The following is a 27,093-nucleotide window of genomic DNA, read 5'->3' as shown; positions in this document are numbered from 1 at the left end:
TGGCTCACACCGCATCCTGCTCTGGGCCAGTGACCTAGGCGCCCCCCAAGGTGCTCATGCCTCCCCCTCCCCCCGCCCAGGCTCCCCCCACACAGATCATCTGTGCAGTGCCGGCAGCCCGGCCCCCCTCCACTGGAGGAGCACTTGACGGAAGCGAGCAGGAGGCGGGTAGGGAGTGGGGGGTGTCTGGAGAGCCCAGGTCTGCAGGCAGAGGGTGCCAGGTACCTGGGGCTTTCACACCGAGGCCCGCCCAGCACCCGGCAGCCCACCAGGGGCCCACCGAGGGTGAGGGTCGGGGAGGTCCCCAACACAAGGGGCAGTGGATAATTCTGCACCCCGTCAATAACCAGACAGACCCTTCTTGGGGCTCCCTGGCCCCCAAAGATGCACATGCTGCCAGGTCACATCTGAAAGGACAGCAGACCCTTGTCCCTCTCTCTCACGGGCACCCAGGATCTGGAAGAGAGGACCCAGAAGCTACCCGAGGTTGACCTGGACACGGTCCCCATGATGGGGGAGCCCGAGGAGGATACAGACGACCTGGCCGAGTACACCTTCCCCAAGTTCGCCGTGACCTACTTTCAGAAATCAGCCAGCCACACACACATCCGGCGGCCCCTGCGGTACCCTCTGCTTTACCACGAGGAGGACGCCGACTGCTCGGTACCTGGCTCTCTGGTTTCTGGCGGCTCAGGCCTCCCCCTGGCGAATTCGGGCGGGGTGCTGTGGGCTCCGCACGGCGTGGAGCCGGGTTCCAGCCGGGCGCTCTGTCCCCGTCTCCCCAGGCCGCCCTGGCTGTGTGGAACGTCATCCTGAGGTTCATGGGTGACATCCCGGAGCCAGTGCTCTTTGCCAGGAACACCCTGCGCGGTGGCTCGGTGATGCGGCAGATCCATGACGCCCTGGGCAGGGAGAGCAGTGCCCAGCCTCCGACGCACAGCGGATCCGCACAGGTGCGCAGTGGGCGGGGGCACAAAGGGCGTGTCCCCCAGGCCCCGGAAGCTGGACCGGCAGGGGGAGGCAAGGCGTGGAGTGAGCACCACCTGCTGGGCGCAGGGGCCCCCAGGGCTTTTCAGTCTTGAATGGCACTCAGGGGCTCACGAGTCAGGCGTTACACCCAGGACTTTGTGAATTATACAGTCATCACAGGAGAGGATCTCCCAGGCTCTGAACACCGGGTTTGACCTGAACATTGGGCAGTAATACTAACAACAGATGTTATTACTGACTGGCAACGTGCTATGTGCCAGTTGCTTCTCTTCAGTTAATTTCCAGATGAGCCGTCCCTACAAGGTAGGGATTATTAAGTTTATTGTAGCTAGAGAAACTGAGAAGTGAAGTGACTTGTCCCCAGATCACAGTGAATACATCTGACACAGCTGGGCTTTGAATCCATTCTGCTGAATTCAGAGACCAAGTTCTTTACCCATGTTCTGCCCTGTCCTCTGATGGAAGGTTAATTCACGTCCATTTTTGGTCAGAAGTCCTTCCTAAAGCCCTAGTTTCATGATGTCATCTTAGTGGAATTAACCAAAATAGTCCAAAGGAATGACACAGCAGTGATAGCACTCGGGCCCACCAGCATTAGGAGTCCCACAATTGCCTACGATTCTGACACCAATTCCAGTGTATGTGGATTTTTCCCCACACCAAGAATTCTCAGCACCAGCTGGGTGTCCTACAATTCAACTCAATCCTGACACTATCTGCCTGGAGATAGCATCTGATTCCACAGATGAAGGGCTCCGTCCTTCAAGACGACCCCTGCTTCAACTCAAGTCCGGATTGTTCCTCATTTGCTGACCCACTGGCTATAATCAGAGGTTCCCACGACCCCCCCTTGGGTTTCATTTGCGAGAGCGGCTCAGAGAATTCAGAGCAACATTTTACTTACTACATTACTGGTTTATTATAAAAGGATACAACTCAGAACAGCCAGATGGGAGAGATGCATAGGGCAAGGTGTGGGGAAAGATTAAGACGCTTCCATGGGGAATTCCCAGGTGGTCCAGTGGTTAGGACTCTACACTTTCACTACCGAGGGCCCGGGTTCAATCGCTGGTGGGGAAACTAAGATCCCACAAGCCACACGGTGCAGCCAAAAGATAAATAATAAATAATAGAAAAAAAAAAAAAAAGAAGCTTCCATGTCCTCTCCAGGCACCACTCTCCCTAAATCTCCAAGTGGTCACCAACCTGGAAGCTCTCTGAACCCTGTTCTTTGGGTTTTTACGGAGGCCTCATTACATAGATACGATTGATGAAATCATTGGCCACTGAGCCAGTTGAACTCAATCTCCCGCCCCTCCCCCACTCCCCTTGTCCCCTGGCAACCAGACCCACCCTTAGGTGCTTTCCAAAAGTCACCTCATTAACATAAAAAGACACCTTTATCACAGGAAATTCCAACGGCTTTAGGAGCTCTGTGCCAGTAATGGGGACGAAGACCAAATATATATTTCTTATTAGAAATCACAATATCACAGTGCCCCATACCTCAGCTCAGATAGCTGTGAGGTCCTGTGTGCAGACCAACTGCATAGACATCTAAGGGAGTCTGCAGCCTGGCATCACGTGGCCAGATCTGGTCCAGGGATGACATGGAAGTTGCCCAAGCTCAAGCCCTGACTCCCTGACCTCTAGAGATGTGGGCTCTGCAGAGTGTAATAGTCATTCACTGCTGTGTAACAAATTACCCCCTAAATTTGGCAGCTTGAAACAGCCCACATTCGTTATCTCAGACAGTTTTTGAGGGTCAGGAGCAGCTTAGTTGGTTAGTTTGGGCTCAAGGTCTCTGGTGAGGTTGCAGTCAAGCTGTCATCTCGAAGCTCGACCGGGGCTATGGGATCTGCTTCCAAATGGCTCCCTCACGTAGCTGCTGGTGGGAGACCTCAGCTCTGGCCACCTGGGCCTCTCCATGGTGCTGCCCGAGTGTTCTCACATATGCTTCCTCCACAATGAGTGACCTCAGAGAGACAGCAGGAAGGAAGCTGCAATGCCTACATGCCCCGGTGGGTGAGAATGTCAGGAGGCAGGGGCCACTGGGGGCCACCTTGGAGGCTGGCTACCTCTCAGGGAGGGGACGCTGGGAGGTGGTCCAGCCACTGGCACCTCTGGAAGGTGAGCACAGGGAGGACTGGCTTCCCAGAGGTCAGATCTCAAGTGTTCCTTCCTGCACGTTTATTAAGCACCCACCGTGTGCCCTCTGAGGAGGGGCAGTGGGCTGAGTGAGCCCTGCCCACCCTCGCTCGCCAGCCTAACATGTTTTATGTTTGTCCCCTGTGTGCCAAACCAGGTTTAGCCCAGCCAGAAGCTGGTGCCCAGCCCTGGACCCGGTCCCACACTGAGCTCTAATTTTGGCAGCAACTTCTCATGACACCATCAGGACAGGGTGTGACCCCTGCCTAAGGAGACCAGCAGATCATGATGGCTGGGGGCAGACCCCTCCCCACACAGCCTGGGCCCCGCAGCTTAGAATCTTCTGATCTCTGGGAAAGCCCCTACTTTGCAGTGGGTGGAGTGTATTCCAATTCATCCACCAAATTGTCACAGAGAATGACCATAGCCTGGGGCTGTCCTGGGCACCTGGGCTCAGACCCAGCCCGCTTGGCTGGCGAGAGGTCCAAGCTTTGGAATCAGGACAGTCCTGAGCCCTCCCAGAGGGCTGGTGACTGGCCGAGCAGCTTTTGTCCAGTTTCTCACTTTCCTTCGCCTCTGTTTCCTCACCCAGCTGTGAGGATGGCAGTGCACACCTGTCAGTGTTGCACAGCTCGGTCAAGATGAGGGGCTGCTCGGTGCTTTGTGAATCGGCTGGGAAATGGCTGGGGCATCTGGAGACCAGCCCCACCCTAGGCACTGTTGGGTCAGATTGGGAGGTGCTACCCCAGCTCACCATCCCTCAAGAACTGTCTCCATCCACAGAGGCCCAGCCGCAGGGACAGAGGGACCAAGGACATCTCCTCCATGAAGCTGAAGCGGTCCTCCAGGGTCACGGGCCAGGTGAGCCCAGGGGACAGGGGACCCGGGCCTGTTCCCAGCTCTGCCGCCCACCGGCTGGCCTGCGGCAGCATTCCAGGCTTTCAACCGGTTTCCTCCTTTGCAAATGGGAAGAATCTCAGCTGTCCTGACTGCCGCCTTTGGGTTTCAAGGTGGCCAGCCAGCTGAATATCGGAGAAGAGGCATTTGATCCTGACGACCCCATCTCAGACCGACCCATGTCCAATCTGGAGAAGGTGCAGTTCATTGTGGGCTACGCCATCCTGCGGCCCAGCCTCAGGTCAGTCCCCACCCCCGTCGCACCTCATTCAGAACATGGGACCCCTCACTGGCTCTCAGCCCATGGCTGCGGCCCTATCCTGCTCCCTACCCTGGGGCCTGCAGGCTGGGTCTCAGGACAACAGACGCTATCATCAAGGGTTCTCTATTTGCTCTGCGTTAAAACCCCTGGGTGAAACCCAGTTTTAGGAAGACAAATTCATCATGGGCTGGTGATTCATTTGATAACCAGCTTTAATGCAAGTCCCTTTAAATGGGCAAGTCCCTCATTTATGTTATATATATTTTGCTTTATATACAACTTGCTTTACAGGAATTGTGTTTTTATACAAATTTAAAGAACCATGTATACTGCTTTCAGGGACAGACTACTGTATCTCAAGGGTTCACATATTTTAAGTTATTATTTTTAACCAAATTGGGGGAATTTGGGGCATTATTTCTTCAAATGTTTTTTTCTACTTCATTCTCTCTCTCTTTTCCTTTGAACTCTAATTAAACCTATGGAAGACTTTTATATTATCCCTCACATCCCTGAGGGTCTGTTCATCCCTGCTTTCTTTTTTTCTCCTCTGTTCTTTAGATTGGATAGTTTCTACTAATCTATCTTCACATTCACTGATTTTTCTTTTGTCTTCCCCAGTCTGCTATTATACCCATCCACATTTTTTTAAAATTTCAGATATTATATTTTTCAATTCTAGAGCTTGCAGTTGGTTCTTTTTTATAGTTTCTGTTTCTCTACCAAGATATCCTGTTTGTTCATTCACTATGAGCATAGTGTCCTTTACATCTTTGAACACAGTTACAGTAGTTTTTAAACCTTTTCTGATAAATCCAATATCTGGTTCATCCTGGGGCCAGTTTCCACTGATTGCCTTTTCTCTTGAGAATGGTCATGTTTTCCTGTTTCCTCATATGTCCAGTACCTGACTGTTATTTTCTCAGAAGTCTAGTACTTTGGGGTTGTATCCTAGACAGTTGGGGATGATATGTTTAGAGACTCTGGAATCTGTTGTATTCCTTCAGAGAGTGTTGACTTTTCATTTTGGCAGACAATTAACTTGGGTGGATTCAAACTCTGTCTCCCTTTGGTGAGCAGCAGCTGGAAACACTGTTCAGTTATTTCAGCCTTTGCTGGACTACCTGGAGTCTGCCCCACACATGTGTAGATCAAGGGTGAGCCAGAGGTTTAGGAAGATTTTATATGCAAAATGTAGGACTCCTGTTCTTTGGTTGTCTTCATTACAGGATTTCTCTTTTCACTTTCAACTGCTGTGGGTACCCAAACTCTGTCTTCTGGTTCTTCAAGCCAGTAAGGCTAGCGTTTTAACTGCCTGCATGACACTAACGTGGCAACTCTTCAAACTTAGTTGGTTCTACTGGTAATTCTCTCATGGCTGGTCCTCACTGGCCATCACACTCTCCAACATGGCAGACCCATATGAGATGATTGTGGGTTCTTCAGATACCCTGTAGGCACTTCTGCCTAGTCCTGACCCCAGCTGGGGCCAACACTGTCTCAGGGATCCCTTGAGATTCTCTGTCATCTCTAGCCCCTAATGGAACATACCACAGCCTCTTACCACTGGGACCCTCTGGAATGATGGTTGGCCTGCTTGCGTGGATCCCAGCAAGATGCCTGAAGCCCAGCTCCTTCCATGGCCTCCTCTTGGTCAACAGAACACTCATCCACGCTTGCCCCACCAAACTGTACAAGTGCAGTTCTCAGTTCCCGACTGTTCTTTCTCCATCTTGCCCATCAAGGGTGGTTTAGACTTCTCTAGCAGGAAGCAGACACTAGTCTCTTGTTCATGGAGACCCCCAACTTGTATCTCCAGGGGACACAAATGAAGCACTCTCAAGAGCTCTGTCATCATGCCCCATTCCAGTACCCTGGGGTGGTCCAATGGGCTGCTGGGGCTCATCATGCCTCAGATGGGGAGTGAGATGGGTCCCGTCTCTGGCAGACAGTCCCCATCTCCATTAGCAGTTCTCCTGGGTCCCCCTCACTCCCCCTCACTTAGATGTAGTGAAGATGAGCCAGAGATCTCTCTATTCCCATGAAGTTGCTTCCAGGAATCACCTTTCAAATTTCTCACCTTCCTTTATGCAGGCTGGAGATGGCGTGCTGGCTGGACTGGTTCTGCCATCTTTTAGTAAATCCTACAAGAGTGTATCTCTTTAGAATATTGAGTATTATCATCTGTTTATCCTTGGCTTTGGAGTCTTAGCCAAATTCCAAGACAAAGCAAAGGCCCCACTTCACATCCAGCCACACGTTCGATAAATGTTTATTAAGTACCTGCTCAGGGCCAGGCCCTGGCCTGTGGGCTGGGGATGTAGAGATGGAGGCAACATGTCTCTGTCCTCAAGGAGCCCATCCTTTAGTTGGGGAGCATGGGAGGACCCGGAGACCCACAATAACTGCCTGTGCTAAGGTGGTGATCCAGTGGGGGCACTGAGAAAGAGTAGGGCCAGGTGGGGTGGGAAGGAGGAGGGGTGTTCGCTAGACAGAGGGAGAGGGTGAGCGGGGTCACAGAGTTCTGAAACAGCCTGAGGGTCTGGAATTCCAGATGATTTGTCCCAGCTGGGGCCCGGAGTCTGAATTCAATCCTTAGAGCGTAGGGAAAAGCTTTAAGAGAAGACCATGAACATAGATGACTTCCAGAAAGATCTTCCTGGCAATGACATGGAGGGATGGAGCCTGGGGGTGGGAGGCCAAGAGAGGGCTGCTGCAGAGCTGATGAGGGAGCCCAGGGAGCAGAAGTGGAGAGCAGAGGACAGGGAAAATTTCCGGGAGACAGATAGTAGGATGTGGTGGCCGATGGGTGGAGTCTGGGGTGGCCCCCAGATTTCCAGTCTGGGTGAGTGGTTGATGGCAGTGCCTGCAGAGGCTGCAGAAGGAGGAGGTCTGCTGGGACTGACTCTACTGGCCCAGGAAAGCTGGCAGTGCTCGTCTCCTCTGAACTCTGTGGTCAGCAAGGTGACATTGTTGGCTTGAAATCAGCATTGGTGGGAATATTTACACCACAGAAATTGGCAAATGCAATGAATTTCAGGGCTTTTTCCCCCAGAAGAGTTGGTTGTTAAACATTTAGGAGCATACCACTGAGTAATTAGGGGAAAGGTGCTGGCCTCTGGGTATGTGAGGTTGGAGAGGCTAATGGGACACTCTTATAAGTTGATAGAGGCTTGAGTCAGCAGGGAAGAGTGGAGGAAAGCCCCTTCCCCAAGAGGACACAGAGAAGAGAGGCTCATGAGCCTGTGGGAATGGGAACTGATCAGGAGGTAAGGAGTTGAGGGGTTCTCTCTCGAAGTCCCCACTCTCCTCCCTGCAGTGGGGGGCGGGGGGGGTGGGCTGCATTCAGGGGCAGGGGGAGGGCCTCTAGGCAGAGGGAAAGGTTTGAAATAATTGTGAGGTTGGGGAAAGGGGCAGATCAGATTGGGCTGATCTACTAGGAGCAGGGCTTTGGCTGGAGACCCCTGGGCCCTCCCTGTAGCTGTGACCCACAACTGGAGGGTCAAGGTGCTGTGGGCAGAGTGGGTGAGGGAGGGAGCAAAGGCCCAAGGGGCCGAGATGACTGACTGGGAGGACGGAGGGCTGAGGCTTTGGGAAGACAGGAAACAAGGGCTATCAGGAGCGGGGGTGCAGAGGGGCTTCCCTGGTGGTCCAGTGGCTAAGACTCCGTGCTCCCAATGCAGGGGGCCCGGGTTCGATCCCTGGTCAGGGACTAGATTCCTCATGCCGCAACCAAGACCCAGCACAGCCAAATAAATAAATAAATATTAAGGAAAAAAAAAAAAAGGAGTGGGGCTACAGAGCTCACTGGGGAGACATTGGAGGGAGCACAGTCCTGGGAGACGACAGGGTCCACGGTGGGCCTGAATGTGACGGGGAGGTGAGGGCGTGCAGCAAAAGCAATTGGAGGTGAGGAGGCTGGAGGTCCCCCTGCAAACATGTCTGCCCCCAGGGGTGCAGAAGCTGTGTGCCCGTGTGCCCCATCTCCTCTTCTCCCCCAGAGCCAGCCCCCTGCCTGGCCTCCCAGCGCTCCGTGTCTTTTAGGGATGAGATTTACTGCCAGATCTGCAAGCAGCTCTCGGAGAACTACAAAACGAGCAGCCTGGCCCGGGGCTGGATCCTGCTTGGTCTGTGCCTGGGCTGCTTCCCGCCCTCCGAAAGGTTCATGAAGGTGGGGAGGGCCGGGGGCAGGGGCTGAAGGCGGGGGCAGCGAGGGTGGGCCCGGGGCCCTGGAGCAGGTCCAGACCTCCTGACCCAAGCATGGCCCAGTTCTCCTGCTCCTGCAGGCCAGGATGGGTGTCAGTGCCCGGGCTTCTTTGAGCCTCAGTTTCCCGTCTATAAAGAAGGATGCTCCTTCCAACCCCTAATCAGGATCTGCAGGGTCATCTTACCTGGGCTCAGTCACCAGGAGACAATGAGAGGATGGGTGCAATGGGCATTGAAAAGGCAAAGGAGTCTGAGGAGTGGGCACCAACCAGAGATTGGCTGCAGCATCTCTCTCTAGGCCTTAGAACTAACAAGGGAGGTGCTTTCAAGTGTTGGAGGCCCCAGGCTTTGCTACTCTAATATACCTTTTGGTTCTGATGATAAAAGTAATATGTAGGATAAGAAGAAAGTCTAGAAAGAAAATAAAAGTCATTCCCACACCCAAAGGTAACTTCTGTTACAATTCCTGGCCTTTTATGGTGCGATAGGGTCATACTTGGAATCACATAGGAAACAATCTCACTACCTCTTGTCCCTTCAGGGACAGCAGGAAGTGTGGTCACCCTGGCCATCTGCCCTGGGCCCTGGGCCACCCTTGACACCAGTAAACCCTTCCAGGCTGCATCCCCTCAAAGAATCTCTCTGAGAGACAAAAAGGTTTTCAATGCCTTGTTTCAGCATCTTGTCAAACATATTTTGAACATCGGCTCTCCTGCAGCTTTCACTTATCTTATGTGTCTTCTCATGTCATAAACTGTTCCCAAATGGCAGTGCTAATGCCATCTGTTAGCGCTGTCCCAGAGCGTATTTCACTCGTTGATGGACATCTAGGATCCATCTTCCAATTGCCCATCACCATAAACACCACTATGACTAAAAACTTTAGGGACTTCCCTGGTGGCACAGTGGTTAAGAATCCGCCTGCCAATGCTGGGGACACAGGTTCGAGCCCTGGTCCGGGAAGATCCCACATGCCGTGGAGCAGCTAAGCCCCTGCGCCACAACTACTGAGCCTGTGCTCTAGAGCCAGCAAGCCACAACTACTGAGCCCACGTGCCACAACTACTGAAGCCCATGTGCCCTAGAGCCCATGCGCCACAACTACTGAGCCCGCGTGCCGCAACTCCTGAAGCCCGCACGCACTAGGGCCTGCGTGCCACGACTACTGAGCCCACATGCTGCAACTACTGAAGCCCGCGTGCCTAGAGCCCGTGCTCTGCAACAAGAGAAGCCACCGCAATGAGCAGCCCGCGCGTCGCAACGAAGTGTAGCCCCCCCTCACCGCAGCTAGAGAAAGCCCACGCATAGCAACGAAGACCCAGTGCAGCCAAAAGACTAAATAAATAAATAAAATTAAAAACAAAAAAAAAACTATATATCTCCCTTTATCATAGGTTTGAATTATTAGGTCGAAGAGTATGTACATTTTTAAACTATGTACTATTTAAAACATATTGACAAATGACTCCTCAGAAATGCTGTGCAATTGATATTTCTTCTCACAGTGTGAGAGCCCCGTGTCAATGCACCTTTGCCAACACTATTATCATTTTTATTTTCATTTAAACTTTTTTCCAGTTTTATTGAAATATAATTGACATATAACATTGTTCAAGTGTAGGGTGTACAGTGTAGTGATTTTACATAGGTGTGTATTGCAGAATGATTGCCAAGTAAGGTTAGTTAACACATCCAACGTCCATAGTTACAATTAGTATCACAGTTTCTAGAATCTGGACAGTAAGTAGAAAGTGTCCTCTATTCTAAGTGTCTTCGTCCCCTTCCCTTCCTCGCCCACCAGTATCTGCTGAACTTCATTGGTCAAGGGCCAGTCGGCTACGGGCCCTTCTGTGTTGAGCGCCTGAGACGCACCTGTGCCAACGGGGTGCGCACGGAGCCACCCTCCTGGCTGGAGCTGCAGGTAGGGGCGAGAGACGGTCTGTGTGGGGTGGTGCCAGCCGTCACGGCTCTTCCAGCACAGCTCATGGGGCTGCCAGCAGGAAGTGTGTGCTCCGGGCCCGTCCACCGCCTTCTGTGCCAGTGGTCCCTGTGAGCCTCCCCAGGCCTGGTCCAGCCTTCAAAATTGCACCCTCGCCACCAATCTAAATCGGCATTCCTTTAGGGCCCTACTAGCTGAAGGGGAAAGTAAGTGTACTCAGTTCCTTAGCTGCAGAGTGTGAGTGGCTGCTTAAAGCGTTACCCCTCCCAAGGACATATGCATTTTATGTGGCCAACCAAGGTTGGCAATGTTGTTTGTGTCACCTGTGAGTTCCTGCAGTATCCTCAGGAAAGGTCCTTCAGAAGCAGGCGGGGTTGAGGGGACACCCCTGCCCCCCACTATACCTGCAGCTCCTGAAAGGCACTCACTGTCTGTGCCCCATGGTGCCCTATACCAGGGTAACCTCCCGCCACACCCCCTCCCATCCTCGCCCTGCCACCCGAGTCCACAGGGCCTCCCCGCTTCCACCTTATCTACCTGCTCTGCCCGTGAGCCTTGGGGTTGCAGGTGAACTTGCCTTAGCGGTGTGGTGGTGCTCATGCCCTGCTGTACGCAGAGAGGAACAGTGGCTTCCTTGGACCCAAAATGTTCCAGAGTACGAGACCCAGCCATTTCCAAGAGCTTTTTGACTTTCTGTGATTCTGAGTCACCCAGCCAAAGCTCAGGGATCTCATGTTAAAACTGGGCCTTCCACTTGCCGGCTGCATCCCAGGGGCGCAGCCCTGGCCCACTCTGTCAGTTCAGTAGCAGATGTCCGTTGGCCAGGACTTTTGTTAACTCCCTGCCGCACCGGGTGGGGCTTCAGAAGGCCCCTCCCCTTGGAACCCATGGGGATGAGCCAGTAGGGTCAGCGGGTTGGGAAGAGGGGATGGTGGACCGGCCTCCCATCCCAGGGTTCCGGGAGCACCAGCGCCGGCAGCTGAGTCCAGGAGCCTCCCGGGTAGAGGACCTGAGTCTTCGTCTGTCCCCAGGCTGTCAAGTCCAAGAAGCACGTCCCGATCCATGTGACCTTGGCGACTAGAGAGAGCCTGACCGTCTCGGTGGACTCAGCCTCGACGTCTCGGGAAGTCTGCCTGCACATCGCCCACAAGCAGGGCCTCAGCGACCACGTGGGCTTTTCCCTGCAGGTCGCCGTGTACGATAAGGTACTGGCCAGGGGGTCCCATCCACCACCCGCCTGTCGGCCTAGCCACCGCTCGCCTTGCCGGCTGCCAAACACAGATGCGAACACAAACTCCCGCTCACAGACATGCCTCCTAACCAGGCAACCTGCCCTCCTGTCCCAACACTCACGCGCTCAGCCCAGAGGCTGTACCTCGGCCCCAGACGGTGTCACACACACACCTGGTAGGTCCCCTGCCATGCCCACATCCTGCTCCAAGCCCCCCCACGCCGGGGAGCTCAGACTCCCATGTAGCAATGCGGAGGTCACACCAGCACTGCCCCACCTGAACCCCACATTGTCGGCCCCCCAGATGCCCTGACGCCCATGCTCACAGCCTCAGACCGAGACGTGCTCACGCCAACCAACCAATCAGAGTGTTCCGACCCCGTCACGTGGGCATGTGCCGCCTGTGGGCGGGGCGGGCGGGGGGCAGTGTTGAGGGGGGGGTGATTGACAGTCCACGCCCCGTGGGGAGGAGTCCCTCGGGCGTCCAGCGGGCTCTTGTCCTCCGTGTGCCAAGGGCAGGTGGGGCGGCCTGACACGCAGCAGTCGCTCACCCCTGCCGCCCCGATTCTGGCCTCAGTTCTGGTCGCTGGGCAGCGGGCGCGACCACGTGATGGACGCCATGGCCCAGTGTGAGCAGCTGGCCCGGGAGAGGGGCGAGAGCGAGCGCCAGGCGCCCTGGCGCCTCTACTTCCGGAAGGAGTTCTTCACCCCGTGGCACGACTCCCGGGAGGACCCGGTCAGCACCCAGCTCATTTACCACCAAGTCCTCCACGGAGTCTGGTCCGGCGAGTACAGCTTCGAGAAGGTGAGGGGGCCGCGGCCGTCAGGGCCCTGAAGACCCACGCATCAGACAGCCTGAGGAAGCACCCTGTTCCAGCGCAGGGGCGACGGGGACAGAGCAAGGGCAGCTGGGCTGCGGCCACCAGGGATGCCCGTGGGGAAAGTGGAGGGCAGGCGGCCAGGGGAGAGGAGTGGGCCCGGGGGTGCGTCCGCCAGTGTAGGTCCCTGGGCCCCTCCGGGCGCAGCTGTCCCCGCCCGGCCGCCTCCATCTCGCCCCTCAGCCATAGGTTTGCTCAAGCCTCTGGGGTTTGGGGCACCTGCAGCAGGTGGGGAAGCCCCCCCATCAGCCCCAAGCCCACCTGGCCTCACCAGGGCAGCTGCTTATGGGGCAGCAGGGCCTGGGGGTCAAGAACATGGCCTTGGAGCCCCGGCACTTGAGTTCAGGTCCCACCTGTGCCTCTTCCTGGCAGTGTGACCTTGGAACGTTAGGTCACCTCTCTGAGCCTCTGGCCCTCATCTGGAAAGTGCAGAGTCACCTGAGCTTTCTGTATGTTTGTGAGACTTGAGGGAAGGGAGCTCGTGCACCTGAAGTCCTCGGGCAGCACTGCACCTGTTCAGTGGGTGCAGACCTCCCGGGCCTGAATCGGAGGGTGCTGCCCTGGAGGTCGGAGGCAGCCATGGCAGTCCTGGAGGCCGGCCTGGAATGGGGCAGTGGGCAGGGAGAGGCAGGGGTGAGGGGAAAAGGGGGCCGAGAGGGCAGGCAGCTAGGTGGCCGGGCAAGGTTTTGGTCTCCCGGGAGGAACAGGGCTGCTTGGAGCCGGAGCCCTGCTCTGTGCTGTGCACGCTGGTGCCTTACACAGGCTTCCACCCACATGAGTCCCGCAGAGGCCACGCAGGGGTGGCCACTCGTCACCTTTGCCCAGTGAGGACTCGGGGAGACAGGGTAAAGGCCTCGCCCACACTCACCCCACTCAGACAGCAGTGTTTGGGGCTCCACCCAGGCCTCAGAGCTCCCTCCCACACATTCTCTGGCTCCGGAGGGCCACAGGGGATCCCCCCCTTGTCCTCAAGCAGAAGCCCCGCAGGGCTCAGGCCAAGGCCGCTGGGAGGTCCCTGCCTGCCAGCCGGAGCCCAGCCCGCGTCGGCGCCCAGTCGGGGCCCGCGGAGGTTCTGCCGTGGTGGGGGAGGGGCAGGTCCTGCCTAGCGGAGGTGGCTGGTCACCTCTGCTGTGCCGGGGCGAGAGCGTCCTGGGGGAGGGTGGGCCCTCAACGCCATCCCCCCCCCGCCCGCTGTGTGTCCCCCGGGCTGTGCAGGAGGAAGAGCTGGTGCAACTGCTGGCCCAACACTGCTACGTGCAGCTCGGCACCTCGGTGGGGAGCCAGGCCGTCCAGGAGCTGCTGCCCAGCTGTGTCCCCGCCAAGCTGTACAGGACCAAGACCCCAGAGAAGTGGGCCAGCCTGGTCACCGCCGCCCACGCTGAGGTCAGCCCCCCAGAGCCTGTGCACTCGGCCTGTGCAGCTCTTTTTGGGGCCCTGGGGGCCCTGGGTGTGTAGAACGGTTGGAGACCCCGTTACGAGTCCCCACTCATGGGGGGTTGGGAGACTAACTTGCCTCTCAGCAGAGCCCTGTCTCTTCAGGTTTAAAGAGTCTCGTTCAGGTCCACTCCCTCTGACAGGCCCGTTCCGTCTTCCCTCCTCCTTCCACGGTGGCATCCTGCATAGGTCAGGGCGGCTCAGCCCCGCATTGGTCTCCACTGCAGCGTCGGGCTGGGCCCTGGCCTTCCGGCGCGAGAGGGCATCCCCAGCTGCTGACCGCGAGCACGCCCTTGCCTCGGCACCAGTCCCGCCCTGTGAGGCCCCATCCTGGCCCCAGGCCTTACGGTGTCCCCTTGCTGGGCCCTGTGTGCCCGGGGCTGGCTCTGGACAGCAGGGAGGGCTGCCCCTCTCCTACTTGGTCAGCCGCACCAAGTGAAGGCGGCTCCCGGAGGCGCACAGCCTCCTCCCCAAGCCTCTGCCTGCACCTCCCAACGCCCGCTCGTGTTCTCGGGATCGCCCGCACCAGCGGAGGTTTCTGCTGCTCCTGAACTTCCACCCCAAGAGGGGACAAAGACAGGCTGTCTGGTTCAGTCCCCCTGTCTCTCTGCCCCTCCCCACAGGGCTGTCCCCAACCCGCCCCTCTGTCAGAGCCTCCTTCCTCATAGGGTGCTTTGCTCTGCAGCGTGGCCTGAGGGTGCAAAGGCATCTCTGAGGACCTGGCTGGCTGGCGCAGCTGCTGCAGGAGAACTGTGCACGGGGGGTTACTGAGGATACAGCCCTTTGGTTAATGCCTCCCCTGCATTAACTTGCACTGGGGGCCAAGAAAGAACAGGACAGGCAGTGGGAAATACGAAGGCAGCATGGCGCCTGTTTGGCAGGGGTTGACAGCCCAGTGGCAGGGAGATAAGCCCCGGGGGGAGTGGCAGCAGGGCCCATCCAAGCGCGGAGAAGGGCAGGGAAGATGACCAAGAAACACGCTCTCCTTTCTGGCAACACAGAAGGAGGGGCTCAAAGTGGGTCCGTGGACAAGGGCCCTGTACGCCTGCGGCGGGGGATGCAGCTTGCTCTGTCCTGCTCTTAGGGTGTCACAGTGCACAGCCCTTAGGAAAGGCTCTAAGAAGTCCTGCAGGACAGAAGCCTGATTGTCTTACCCAGTGTTCCCCACACAAGCTTGACCACAGATGCCCTGTTCCACAAGGCAGTGGCTAGCATACCTTGGGGACAATCCTTGAACGGGAATTTGGGGAAGCAAACCCTGTTGGTTGTTTCTGTTGTTTCCCAGCCTGAGTGGACGTGTTTACAGGGGAGAGACCATGGACGTTTTAGGGCTAGTACGAGACGGAGGGGAACAAGAGAGGCACACGACCCCAGATGAGCATGAGTGAGAAGTGGCTTCGTAATTTGGGAAGGGGGAGTTGGGGTGAGAGTAAAGAATTAGGAAATTCACACCACACTTTTTCCAAAGTGGACATAGTTTCACTGATTTTTTTCCATTAAACACTTAAAACCTGGGCATTACCAAATAAACCAGAAAATACAGACAAATACAAAAACAACAGGGAAATCACCAATAATATCACATCAAAGCGCTCATCCCTCTTAAGCTTGTGGCGTGTGTCCTTCTAGACTGCCTTATTCACACGTACACAACGGAGACGTGCATATGATTGGAGTGAGAGAAACACGCCTTTTTTTTTGGCTGCGTTGGGTCTTCGTTGTTGCACATGGGCTTTCTCTAGTTGCGGCGAGCAGGGGCTACTCTTCCTTGCAGTGCGCAGGCTTCTCATTGCAGTGGCTTCTCTTGTTGCGGAGCACGGGCTCTAGGCACGCGGGTTCAGTAGTTGTGGCACACGGGCTCAGTAGTTGTGGCTCACGGGCTCTAGAGCGCAGGCTCAGTAGTTGTGGCGCACAGGCTTAGTTGCTCCGAGGCATGTGGGATCTTCCTGGACCAGGGCTCGAACCCGTGTCCCCTGCATTGGCAGGCAGATTCTTAACCACTGCACCACTAGGGAAGCCTGAAACACACCTTTTTTAAAAAATAAAAATAGGATTATCATTAGATAACTTTAAAACATGCTTCTTTACTTCACTTAATAGTTTGGGTCCCTACTTCTGTGTCACTAAATACCGATCTCTCTGTTTTTAAGGGCTGCATAGTACTGTATTCATGAGTTATAATTCACTTCACTGATTCCTACTGATGAATGTTAAGGTCATGCCCCATTTTTCACTGTTAAAACAGCAAGGCGAACCTCTTTGTAGATACAACTTTTGTATGTTTGCCGGTTATTTCATCAGGATCAATTTCTAGAAAAGGGATTTCAGAGTGTGTGAATGTTCTAAAATCCTTGACACCCGTTGCATACTGCCAAGTCTCAGGTAGGATGTATCAATTTACATCCCCCAATCCAGTATCTGAATGTTACCCAACCACCTTTTAAAGTAGGAACAAGAGAAATAACATTTTACTCAACACACTAACAAGAAAGCTCAGTTGGATGTTACAGCCAGCGATGAGCACAGAGCAGTGAGACGGGGAGAGGGAAGGGTGAAGGTGGGGAAAAGCCGAGGACGGGGGAGGAAGGAAGGTGAGACCAGACTTGGTGCGGGGGTGGTTTGAGGTGAAGGTGCCTGAAAGACGCCTCCCAAATGTGCAGACGAAGAGCTCCGCAGAAGAGAGGCAGAGGGGCACCAGCAACACACGGACACACACACACCATGGTTGGCCTTGGGCACGGAGCAACATGCAGCCCCTTGAGGCCAGTGTCGGCGAGAGCCCGCCTGAGCCCGCAGACGGGGGCCCGCAGACACCTGCACGTGACCCTCACGGTCTTCCAGGCTGAGGCAGCGAGCAGGAGCCTGGCCCTACAGCCTCTGGAGCTCTGATGCTGAGGAGGGGAAAGCCTTCCTTCCTTCTCAAAACCGCCCGTGAGGGGTCCTCCCCAGCCCACCAGAGCCTCCCACCCAGCCCTCGCCGGCACTGGCCTGGCTTTAGGCAGAGGCTTCACAGAATGATCCAGCGCATGAGCGCCCTGGGCGCTGGGTGAGTAGTTAGGTGGCGGATGATGAGTGACGGAGGTGACGCATCATCATGTCCCCCGAGCAGGCGCCATACACCCAGAAGCGGGCCACGCCACTGGCCGTGCAGGAGCAGGTGGTGGACACCGCCTGCCTGAAGTGGCCGCTGCTCTTCTCCCGGCTCTTTGAGGTCACCACACTCTCAGGTAACGGCGTCTGACCGGGTAAGAGGGTGCGGCTGGGCCCACACCCCGGGCCAGCCCAGGCTTCACACTTCTGTCTCCGTCCGCCAGGCCCCCGACTGCCCAGGGCCCAGCTGATCTTGGCTGTTAACTGGAAGGGGCTGTACTTCCTGGACCAGAAGGAGAAGATGCTGCTAGAACTCTCTTTCCTAGAGGTCATGAGCCTGACCACCGACAGGTGGGCGCCCTGAGGGAAGAGGCCCCAAATCTCTCTCTTCCCACAGCCTCAGCCCTTGGGGGCTGCAGGAGAGACAGGGAGAGGAGGAGGGACATTGTCCCTGGGAGCCCGGCTGGCTCATACCACATCACACGTGTGGTGTGATGGCCGTTGGATCGGGACCCACCTTCCACTGTCCCAGGGCCAGCACTGTGTCTGCACATCACGCGTTGCCTTCTCAAGCTTCCTTTAGAACCCAGGCCCCCTGGAAAGGGGCACATAAGCTTGCAGCCTCCAGGGTGTACGTTCACCTATAGGCTCCTTCCCTTCTCACGGGTGGGAACCACTGACGCGGAGGTGCCAGCCATCTGGGAGAGGGAGCGAGGGACAAGGCTGCGTGTGCAGGGCACAGAACAGCACGAGGGCGGCCTTGCATGCCTGGTGGGACCTCGGACGCCCTGTCCCTGTGCTCTCCATGGCTCTCACCTTCTGAGAAGGCCTCCGTGCCCTTCGGGAAGGCCTGCTTGTGCCCTGCCAGAGCCCCTGGTTGGTTAAAGCACAGCCCGCTGTGGCATGACCACTGTGGTCATTACCGGTGTGTGCAGGGCGCAGGCTGGCCACCACTCACTGAGGCACACCGTGCTGGGCGCTCTCTGCTATGCCAGTAAGTCCCCCCAGCACCCCCAGTCTGCAGATAAATGAACGGAAGCACATAGAAGCTGGGTAGCTCGCCCAAGCTCGCCCAGGCTGGTGCTCCATCTCAGCGCCACCATTCTTTGCGGTGGCCCCGTGGTGGCCCTCCACGCTGGCCACCACCTTGCCTGCCCGGAGCTGACCCACAGACTGGGGCTCAATACCACCACTGCGTTTGGAGCCCATGGGAGCCTAAGCTCTGGCTCACCTGCCCACACACACAGCGGGGCCTGGGACCGGGGCAGACTTGCTCTCAGCCCCTGGCCCTGCCATGGCTCTGGACTCGCTGCTCGGTTTCCTCATCTGTAACGCAGGCGGGTCACCCCTCCGAGGCTGTCGAGGGGCTGACCCAGGGGGAGGGTGGAGTAGACCTCTGGTCACATTGCCCCCTTTCCCCCTCAGGGAGGCCCAGGGTGGGCAGAGGCTGGCGCTCTTCACGCTGCACGAAGAGGAGTTCGAGTTCAGGTCCCCCAGCAGCGTGGCCATCGCCGAGCTGGTGGCCATGTTTCTGGAGGGCTTGAAGGAGAGGTCCGTGTTCGCCATGGCCCTGCAGGACAGGAAAGCCACAGGTACCCAGCCAGGTGGGGAGGGGACCCGGTGAGGTGGGTGGCTTGCTCGTGCCAGGTCCCAGTGGTCACGTGGCAGGCGGGGCACAAGGACTCAAGCAGAGAGAGGGAGAGCGGCCACCAAGCACTCGGGGGGCAGCGGTAGGCAAGGCCTTCCCATGTGCAAGATGAGGGGACTCGGGGAGGGGTCTCAAACCCTCCAAAGTGAAGTGCGCTGAGGGCTGTCCTCGCGCCCTCACCTGCAGAGAACAGCTGGGCCACCCGCCCGTGCCTTGCCCGCCATCCCCACAGCTGCCCTGTTGTCCCATTTTACAGGCAAGGACTGGAGGCTCAGAGAAGGGGCGCAACTTGTCCAGGGCCACACAGCTCAGAGGGGGGTTGCGGGCGGGGTGAGCCCGGGCAGTCGAGTTCTCGGCCACAGCTTCCCTGAGCACGGCTGGAAATCAGGCTTCACGAGGGAGGGGGCAGGGGAGGGCTGTGCACAGGGTCTTAAGTGCAGTAGGAAACGTCAGCAGAAGCTTTGTCCCTGGGGCCCATTCCATCCTCACAACAGCCCCAGGAGGGAGGAATGACTCTTCATTTTACAACTGAGGAAACAGGCTCAGAGAGGTCACCCAGCTCCCGGGCAGGCTTGGTGACTGCCAGCTGGTGTTCTGTTCCCTTGGTCCACCTCCCTCCCGGCTTGCCAGCCATCTCCTGGTCAGGCGTCTGAGCAGGTCTCCCCAGCTCCTGCCACCCCAGGCTCTGTGCCTGTCCAGGCCCCCTGAGGGCCAGAGCTCTGGGAATCCCACCACCAGCTCACTGTCAGGGTGGCCTTGGGCCCATTGCTTTGCGTCTCCATTTCCCCACCGGTCAAAGGAGATGGCCCACAGGATGCCAGCACAGCCTGTGGCCTCCGCTGAGCCCTTGGGAAACGGCGTCTTCTCTGCCCCGTGTGTGTGTCTGTGTGACCTGGATTTGTAGAGGATGCCACCCTCCTGCCCTTCAAGAAGGGGGACCTGCTGATCCTGACAGAGAAGCAGGGACTGCTGACCTCTGAGGACTGGACCCTGGCCCAGAATGACAGGACCAAGAAGACGGGGCTGGTGCCCACGGCCTGCCTCTACACCATCCCAACGGTCACCAAGCCCTCGGCACAGCTGCTGGTAACTCATGTGCTCCCCTGCCCTCAGCTAGGCACCCGTGGGCACCTGGGGAAGTGGCCGAGATGCCCGGCCTGGGGTCCTAGCTCAGGGGCGGGGGACCCACCTCACAGATCCTGGGCAATCACGTCAGCTCTGCCAGCCCCATCGTCCTTCTGGGGTGATGGAGAGGCAGGAAGTGCTTGTGCAGTGAGTGCCTGGCGCAGCGCTCGGCATTTAGTAGGTGCTCAATCAGTGGGCATTCCTTCCACCCCTCCTACCAGGGAGTGTCCTGGGGATGCATCCGTCCTTGTCTCAGCCTCATTTAAACTCTGACCCAGGGGGGCTCAAGTCTCCCTACCCCTGACAGCCACCCCACCCCAGCCCCCAAGACCAGCCCCCCAGGGAGACAGGACAGACAGGCCTTCCAGCGTGCATGTATTGAGTGCCAACTGCGTGCCCCGCGCCTGCAGTACAGGATTGAACACAGTAGTATCTCCGCCCTCAAGGAGCACTGGGACGAATGACTTGATGGCAAGTGAACGAAGTGCCACCAAGAAGAAGTACCTGTTGTTATGGGAGCAAATCCTAGGGCGGGGGCTTGCCCTGTCTGGGAAGGTATCCCTGAGGGACTGGCACTTGTGCTGAGGCCGGAAGGAGGTCGGGGGCCAGGCTGTCAGGGTCAGGGTGAGAGATGTCCCTGAGGAGAGGTGCCCCAGGGAAGGGGAGCGTGGTGGGCCTGAGAGCCCTCCTCAGGGAAAGGAAACAGGTTCAGAGAGTCACTCATCCTGGGTCACACAGCAGGTGACACAAGAAGGGTAGACCCAGGCCTATCCAGCCCTGTGGGCCGACCCCTCCCGAGTCCCTGAGGCAACCAGGCCAGGAGGAGCCAGTGGGCAGGGGCTCCTGGACACCCACAGACCCGTGCCCTCACAGAGCTTGCTGGCCATGCCACCAGAGAAGCGGAAGCTGGCAGCCCAGGAGGGGCGGCCCGCAGAGCCGGCCCCCGAGGAGCAGCCTGAGGAGAAGCTGCACACCCTGGAGGAATTCTCCTATGAGTTTTTTAGGTGACTGCCCTGCCCACCCCCAGAGCCCACCCCAAGCAGCCTCTCTCTGCTCCCCGGGGGCCGGAGGCCATGAAAGCAGGTGCACTGCCCGTCTGGCCTCGCTGGGCAGGGAGGGGACCCTCTGACCCTCCCACGACCACCCCGTTTCTGAGCTGCGTGCTGTGGGCACAGAGGGCCTCCCCGTGGGGACCTGCACTGGAGCCCGGGGCTCTCCTGCCACTGTGTGCGCGTGGCTCGTGGTGGGGAGGGGACAGAGAGGAGCACGGGCAGAGGAGGCCTGAGGAGGGCCCTCACCCCCGCCTCGATCCCGGACAGGGTCCCAGAGAAGGAGACGGTGAGCAGAGCTGTGCTGCCCCTGGCCCGGACCCGGGGCCGCCTGTGGGCCCACTCAGCCGAGCCGCTGCGGCAGCCTCTGCTCAGGCGCGTCCACGCCGACGCCGAGCTGCGGGACGTCGCCTGTCGGATCTTCATCGATATCCTTTCCCGGCCAGCCTGCCCCGGCCCCGCAGCCCGCCCGCCAGGGGGCCAGATCTCCCAGGGCACAGCGCTGCCCCAGGGTCCGCGCGGGGCGGGGCTCGGGGGTCAGCGGTGACAGGCAGCCCCGCCGGCGCGTTCTCCTTGACAGCCGCACCCATCCTCAGGTACATGGGCGACTACCCCTCTCGGAAGGCCTGGACCTCCCTGGAGCTTACCGACCAGATCTTCTCGGCGGCCCTGCAGCAGGCGGCCCTGCAGGATGAGGTTTACTGCCAGATCCTGAAGCAGCTGACGCACAACACCAAGAGGTCTGTGGGGACCGGGGAGGGGCAGAGGGCACCGCGCGCGCGGGTTGCCATGCCCACGGCCCCCTCAGGCCTCGCCCCAGCCCCCGAGGCTGTGTCCACTGTTCAGAGGGGGAGGCGGCCCCTCATAGAGGCGACCCTCGCAGTAACGGTGGGAAGGTTGGGACCCGGTGTGTCCCTGACTTCCTGGGCTGGCCAGAGCCGGCGGGGAGGCAGACCTGCCCTGGGTCCCCCTCTCTCCTTTGTCACCTGGGCAGGCCCTGGCCTCTCTAAACCTCGTGCCCTACTCCACAAGATGGGCACAATAGCACCCCCTCCCCTTCTCGTGGGCAGGGAAGCCTTGGCGGCATTGGCAGCAGGGCAGCGGCTGCCTTGCCCAGGGCCTCAGGCAGGCCTCAGCTCATAGCATAAATCCTAAGAAGCCCCATCTCCCCGAGGTGCCTGGCTGGCCCGGGCTGCCGGGAGGGGCCCCTCCTGGGCTGACCAGCGCTCCACCTGCAGGCACAGCGAGGAGCGGGGCTGGCAGCTGCTGTGGCTCTGCACCGGCCTCTTCCCGCCCGGCAAGGCGCTGCTGCCCCACGCCCAGAAATTCACAGACACGCGGAGAAGGGAGCTGCTGGCCCCCGACTGCAGCCGCCGCATCCAGAGGGTCCTGAGGTGCGCCTGACAGCTCCTAGGCCCCCGTGGCTGCCTGTCCAGGGCAGAGAAGGAACTGCCCTGAGGCCACAGGATGGCCTTGATGTCCCCAGCCACCTGTGTGTCCCCCTAGCCCAGCCCACAGGAGTTGAGCTCAGACCCATCCCTGCCAGCCCGTCCTGCAGTTCTTCCCCGGCTCTGCCTGCCCTCCAGCCCTGGCTTGGCCTCCTGTGTCTGTGGGAGAGGGTGGGGTGACCTGGTGAGCAGACGTGACAGTGAGTGGCAGCCTGGGTCGCGGTGGGGAAGGTGGGTGTCCCCATCCCCAACCCCCCGCCCAGCTGTGTGGGAATGAGGACACGACCCACCCTGCCTACTGGTGCCGGGCCCAGGACCCCTGGCCAGCCGGGGTCCCCTCCCCACGTGTGTCCTCAGAACCTCGGGGCACCTGGGAGGGGAGGCCAGGCTGGCTGCTGCTGCCTCCTCTAGGCCATGTGCCCAGCACCGCAGGCAGGGCGGCCCCCAGGGAACGGCGGTGGTCTCGGGGTTGGCTTTTGTTTTGTACCTGGCACAGAGCTTAGCTTAGAGGCTGGTGACGGGCTGGGCCCAGGTGAGGGTGTCGGGTGGCAGGTGCAGCGTGCACTGTCTGCTCCAGGACGGGGCCCCGGAAGCAGCCCCCGCACCAGGTGGAGGTGGAGGCCGTGGAGCAGAACATCTCCCGCATGTGCCACAAGATCTGCTTGCCCAACAACACGAGCGAGGTGAGCCCCTGCACCCCCCCAGGGACCCGCAGCCGAAGCAAGGTCCCTCCCCACGGGGGTCACCCGAAGAGAGCCGGGAGACACCGCCGGACACGGCTGTTTCCAATACAGAGTGGATGGTCTCCCCTTCAGCGCTCTCCTAGCCCTGCCCTGTCTCCCCCGAAACTACCACTTCGCCCCACCCCGGTCCCCATGAGCATGAACTGAGTGCTGGGCGCCCTCAGGTGCCCCGGGCCACACAGGGGAGGGATGGGCCCCGGGGCGGCTGTAGAGCAGTCAGGAGTCCGGACGTCCCAAAGGTGTGGGGGGCATTCCAGGCTGGGCACAGGGGAGAAGAGGCCACAGGGCTGGGCAACAAGGCTGAGTCCCAGGGCCTGGGGGCCCCGGCCCCGGGACACGGTGAGCAAGGGCCGCCATGGGGTGCCTGCGGACAGAGCCCAGTCGGCCTCTGGGGACGGCGGAGGAGACAGGTGGGAGGCGGGAGACCCTCGGCCAAGGGGCAGCAGTGCAGCGAGGGGGCCCTCACAGCCCTCCCCAAGCGGACTGTGGCCTTGACAAAGCTCCCACAGTCTGGCGGCAGGCTCTCAGAGCAAGTTCAAAAGGCTGGGACTCTTGGGACCCCAAGACAGCGAGCCCTGTGACCAGACAGCGCACACATCGGCCAGGTTTCCAGAGAGTCTTGCCCTTCTCAGGACAGGGCAGGCGCGAGCCCAGCCCCAGCCAGCAGGCTGTTGAGGGTCACCCCGGGCCGAGCCGCGTCCTGAGGCGTCCCCCTGCCCCCTCTCTGCCCAGATGCTGGAGGTGGGCACCAACACCCGGGTGCGGGAGGCGTGCGACAGCATCGCCGCCCGGCTGCAGCTTGCCTCCTGGGAGGGCTGCAGCCTCTTCATCAAGATCGCGGACAAGGTGCGCGGCCCAGCAGGCCAGGGGCCGGGAGGGAGGGCGGCCGGGCGGGGGCCTCCCACCTGCGCTGGGCCGGGCCCCCCGCGGCACACAGGCTGAAGGGACGTAGGCGGGAGGGTCGGAGCCCCAGTGCCGCACCTAGCCTCCCAGGCTAGAGATGGGTTCCTGGATACCGCACAGCTGCGTGCCTCCCTGTGCCCTCCTCTCCACCCGCCCCAGGTCATCAGCCAGAAGGAGGGAGACTTCTTCTTTGACTCCTTGAGGCAGGTGGCCGACTGGGTGAAGAAGAACAAGCCCCAGAAGGAAGGTGAGAGGAGGGCTCTGTGGGGCAGGCTGGGGCCAGAAAGGAGGGGAGGGGCGGGGAAGGAGCGGTGGGGCCGGCAGGGAGGGGTGGGACCGGCAAGGAGGGATGGGGCCGGGAAGGAGGGGAGGGCCCAGGAAGGAGGAGGGGGGCGAGGAAGGGAGGGGCCGGGAGGCCGGGAAGGAGAGGTGGGGCGGGAAAGGAGGGATGGGGCGGGGAAGGAGGGGAGGGGCCGGGAAGGAGGAGTGGGGCGGGGAAGGAAGGGAGGAGCGGGGAAGGAGGGGTGGGGCCGGGAAGGAGGGGAGGGGCGGGGAAGGAGGGATGGGGCCGGGAAGGAGGAGGGGGGCGGGGAAGGAAGGGAGGGGCGGGGAAGGAAGGGAGGGGCGGGGAAGGAGGGGTGGGGCCGGCAAGGAGGGGAGGGGCGGGGAAGGAGGGATGGGGCCGGCAAGGAGGGGAGGGGCCGGGAGGCCGGGAAGGAGAGGTGGGGCGGGGAAGGGGTGGGGCGGGGAAGGGGTGTGGCGGGGATGTGAAGCGGGGCAGGGTTTGTCTGCCTCCTGGGCCAGGGTCAGGCGGCTCCCCAGGCCACTCCTGCATGGCTATGCCCATTCATTTATTCATTCATTCTCATTACCCTTCATGTTCCCTGGGTCATGGGTAGGCCAGGCCCGGGGCCAGGCGGTCAGGCCCTGCCCCTGGAGCTCTCCCAACTCCGGCAGGGGCCGGGCATGCTGCAGGCCTAGAACACATGGCGGGACTGCGGGTGATGGAGGGTGCATGGGGGCAGAGAGGGCGGAACGGGGCCTGACCCCTCGGGGAGATCCGGGAATGTTCCTGGAGGAGGGGGCTTCTACACTCATCTTGAGGGATGAGGACGAGCTGGGGGCCAGGGAGGAAGAGGTGTGGAGGCTTTCCAGCTGGGGAGGCCGCGGTAGCAAACACAGCGGCGATGCGAGGGGCCAAGGGGCAGGGTGCGGGGGTGGGCGGGCAGCGCCCCGGGCCTGCCGGGCCAGGGACAGGCTTGGTGCTCACTGCCGCCCCTGTCCAGGGGCCGCTGTGACGCTCCCCTACCAGGTGTACTTCATGCGGAAACTGTGGCTCAGCGTGGCCCCAGGGAGAGATGTGAAGGCAGACACCATACTCCATTACCATCAGGTACCCGGGCCGCCCCTCCTGGTGGGCGTTGGGGCCACGCTCGCTCCAGCCCACACCTGCCCTGAGAGTGGAGCACGGCCGCCTTGCCCCTGGGCACCCAGCTCCCGGCCAGGGCCTCACAGTGGGCCGGCCGCGCCCCTGAGGGCTCTGGAGCCAGGAGCAGAGGGACAGCGGCGTCTGGAGACAGCGGCCGTACCAGCACCTGCAGCGTGCCTGCCGGGGCGGGGAGGCGCAGGGGGTCCTTCAGCCCGAGGAGCACTGGCCCTTGCCCTGAAGGGGTAGAGCAGGCCTCGTCCTCCACGGCAAGACGGCAGGGAGCCCTGCCTCCACTTAGCGGCCTTCCCTCTGCGGGACACCTTACCCTGAAGACCTTAGCTTTTTGCGGCTCGGTCTCCTGAATGAGGGCGGGCTATCACATGAGTGTGAAGCCGGGGGCGGCCGCAGCCTGAAGTCCAGCTGTGCTTCACCCAGGAGCTGCCCAAGTACCTGCGTGGGTTCCACAAGTGTTCGCAGGAGGATGCCGTCCACCTGGCAGGCCTCATCTACAAGGCCCAGTTTGGCAATGACCGGTCCCAGCTAGCTAGCATGCCCAAGGTCCTGAGGGAACTCGTGCCTGAGAACCTCACACGTCTGATGTCCTCAGAGGAATGGAAGAAGGTCTCTGGCAGGGGCTGGGGAGGGGCCCCTCGGCTGCTGCCCCTACAGGGACCCCGCCCAGGTGCCACCGTGGGGGGTGGCCTGGGTCCGCTGTGGCACCGTCCCCGCGCTGTCCACGGCCTCAGGCAGCAGCCGCCGCTCTGGGCCAGGACCTCGGGGCCTTGTGTGGCAGCCCGGTCGGGCAGTGGCCTCCGCTCAGGCCCTCACTGGCCCTTGCTTCCCCCAGCGCATCCTCCTGGCCTGTGACAAGCACAGGGACATGACAGTGGAGGAGGCCAAGGTGGCCTTCCTGAAGTGGATCTGCCGGTGGCCCACCTTCGGGTCCGCCTTCTTCGAGGTGAAGGTAGGGTGCGCCGCCCCAAGCCCGGCCATCCTGGCCACGCAGGCCCCGCCCGGCTCTGGCCCCAGCAGCCTGAGCTTCTCCTCCAAACACGCCACGGGCAGGGCCAGCGCAGGTCTGGGGGAGCAGGTGTGCACCTGTGTGCGTGCGTGCGTCTCGGGGAGGGGCCGCCTGGCCTCCCAGGCTGCGCTGTGATCACTGTGACCCCCTCGCTCCCCAGCAAACCTCGGAGCCCTCCTACCCGGACATCATCGTCATCGCCATCAACCGGCACGGGGTTCTGCTCATCCACCCCAAGACCAAGGTAGTGGCAGGACCCCGGGGACTGCGCCAGGGTCCTGGGGCCCCTGCGCAGGTGGGGCGGCCCTCCTGGCCTCCCCCACATGGCCCCGTGGGCTCTGGAGGACCCCGGGCAGCAGCTCAGACTCAGGGCCCCTGGGCCGTCTGGGCTTTGGTTGGCTCCTACCCCCCGCCCGCTGTGCCCCCAGGACCTGCTCACCACCTACCCCTTCACCAAGATTGCCAGCTGGAGCAGCGGCAGCACCTACTTCCACATGGTGCTGGGGAGCCTGGGCCGGGGCAGCCGCCTGCTGTGTGAGACCTCTCTGGTGAGCCCGAGGCCCGGGGGGCTTCTCCCAGCCCACACACAAAGGACCCAGAGGCTCCGGACACTGGGTTTCCCTGACCCTGACCCAACGCCCCTGGCCACCGG

The 27,093-nt window shown here is 59.8% G+C and overlaps 1 protein-coding gene across 1 annotated transcript in view; it reads left to right on the top strand.

The window, feature by feature from the left end:
* MYO7B (myosin VIIB) overlaps positions 1–27,093 on the top strand; it is a 103,116-nt gene that overhangs the window by 75,333 nt on the left and 690 nt on the right. The window contains exons 23-47 of the mRNA XM_036856979.1: positions 454–663; positions 786–953; positions 3,922–3,999; positions 4,149–4,276; positions 8,342–8,468; positions 10,305–10,424; positions 11,474–11,647; positions 12,251–12,478; positions 13,767–13,934; positions 17,095–17,212; positions 17,300–17,426; positions 18,501–18,667; positions 19,628–19,809; positions 20,722–20,852; positions 21,168–21,325; positions 21,484–21,637; positions 22,136–22,291; positions 22,923–23,028; positions 23,821–23,934; positions 24,151–24,238; positions 25,278–25,384; positions 25,856–26,041; positions 26,268–26,384; positions 26,602–26,685; positions 26,870–26,989. Coding sequence (XP_036712874.1) covers positions 454–663; positions 786–953; positions 3,922–3,999; positions 4,149–4,276; positions 8,342–8,468; positions 10,305–10,424; positions 11,474–11,647; positions 12,251–12,478; positions 13,767–13,934; positions 17,095–17,212; positions 17,300–17,426; positions 18,501–18,667; positions 19,628–19,809; positions 20,722–20,852; positions 21,168–21,325; positions 21,484–21,637; positions 22,136–22,291; positions 22,923–23,028; positions 23,821–23,934; positions 24,151–24,238; positions 25,278–25,384; positions 25,856–26,041; positions 26,268–26,384; positions 26,602–26,685; positions 26,870–26,989 — 3,516 coding nt within the window. The remainder of the gene's footprint in view (positions 1–453; positions 664–785; positions 954–3,921; positions 4,000–4,148; positions 4,277–8,341; positions 8,469–10,304; positions 10,425–11,473; positions 11,648–12,250; positions 12,479–13,766; positions 13,935–17,094; positions 17,213–17,299; positions 17,427–18,500; positions 18,668–19,627; positions 19,810–20,721; positions 20,853–21,167; positions 21,326–21,483; positions 21,638–22,135; positions 22,292–22,922; positions 23,029–23,820; positions 23,935–24,150; positions 24,239–25,277; positions 25,385–25,855; positions 26,042–26,267; positions 26,385–26,601; positions 26,686–26,869; positions 26,990–27,093) is intronic.

This window comes from Balaenoptera musculus, chromosome 7, assembly GCF_009873245.2.
Source record: "Balaenoptera musculus isolate JJ_BM4_2016_0621 chromosome 7, mBalMus1.pri.v3, whole genome shotgun sequence".
In the NCBI taxonomy this organism is placed as follows: domain Eukaryota; kingdom Metazoa; phylum Chordata; class Mammalia; order Artiodactyla; family Balaenopteridae; genus Balaenoptera; species Balaenoptera musculus.
This window is presented reverse-complemented; position numbering and strand designations above follow the sequence as displayed.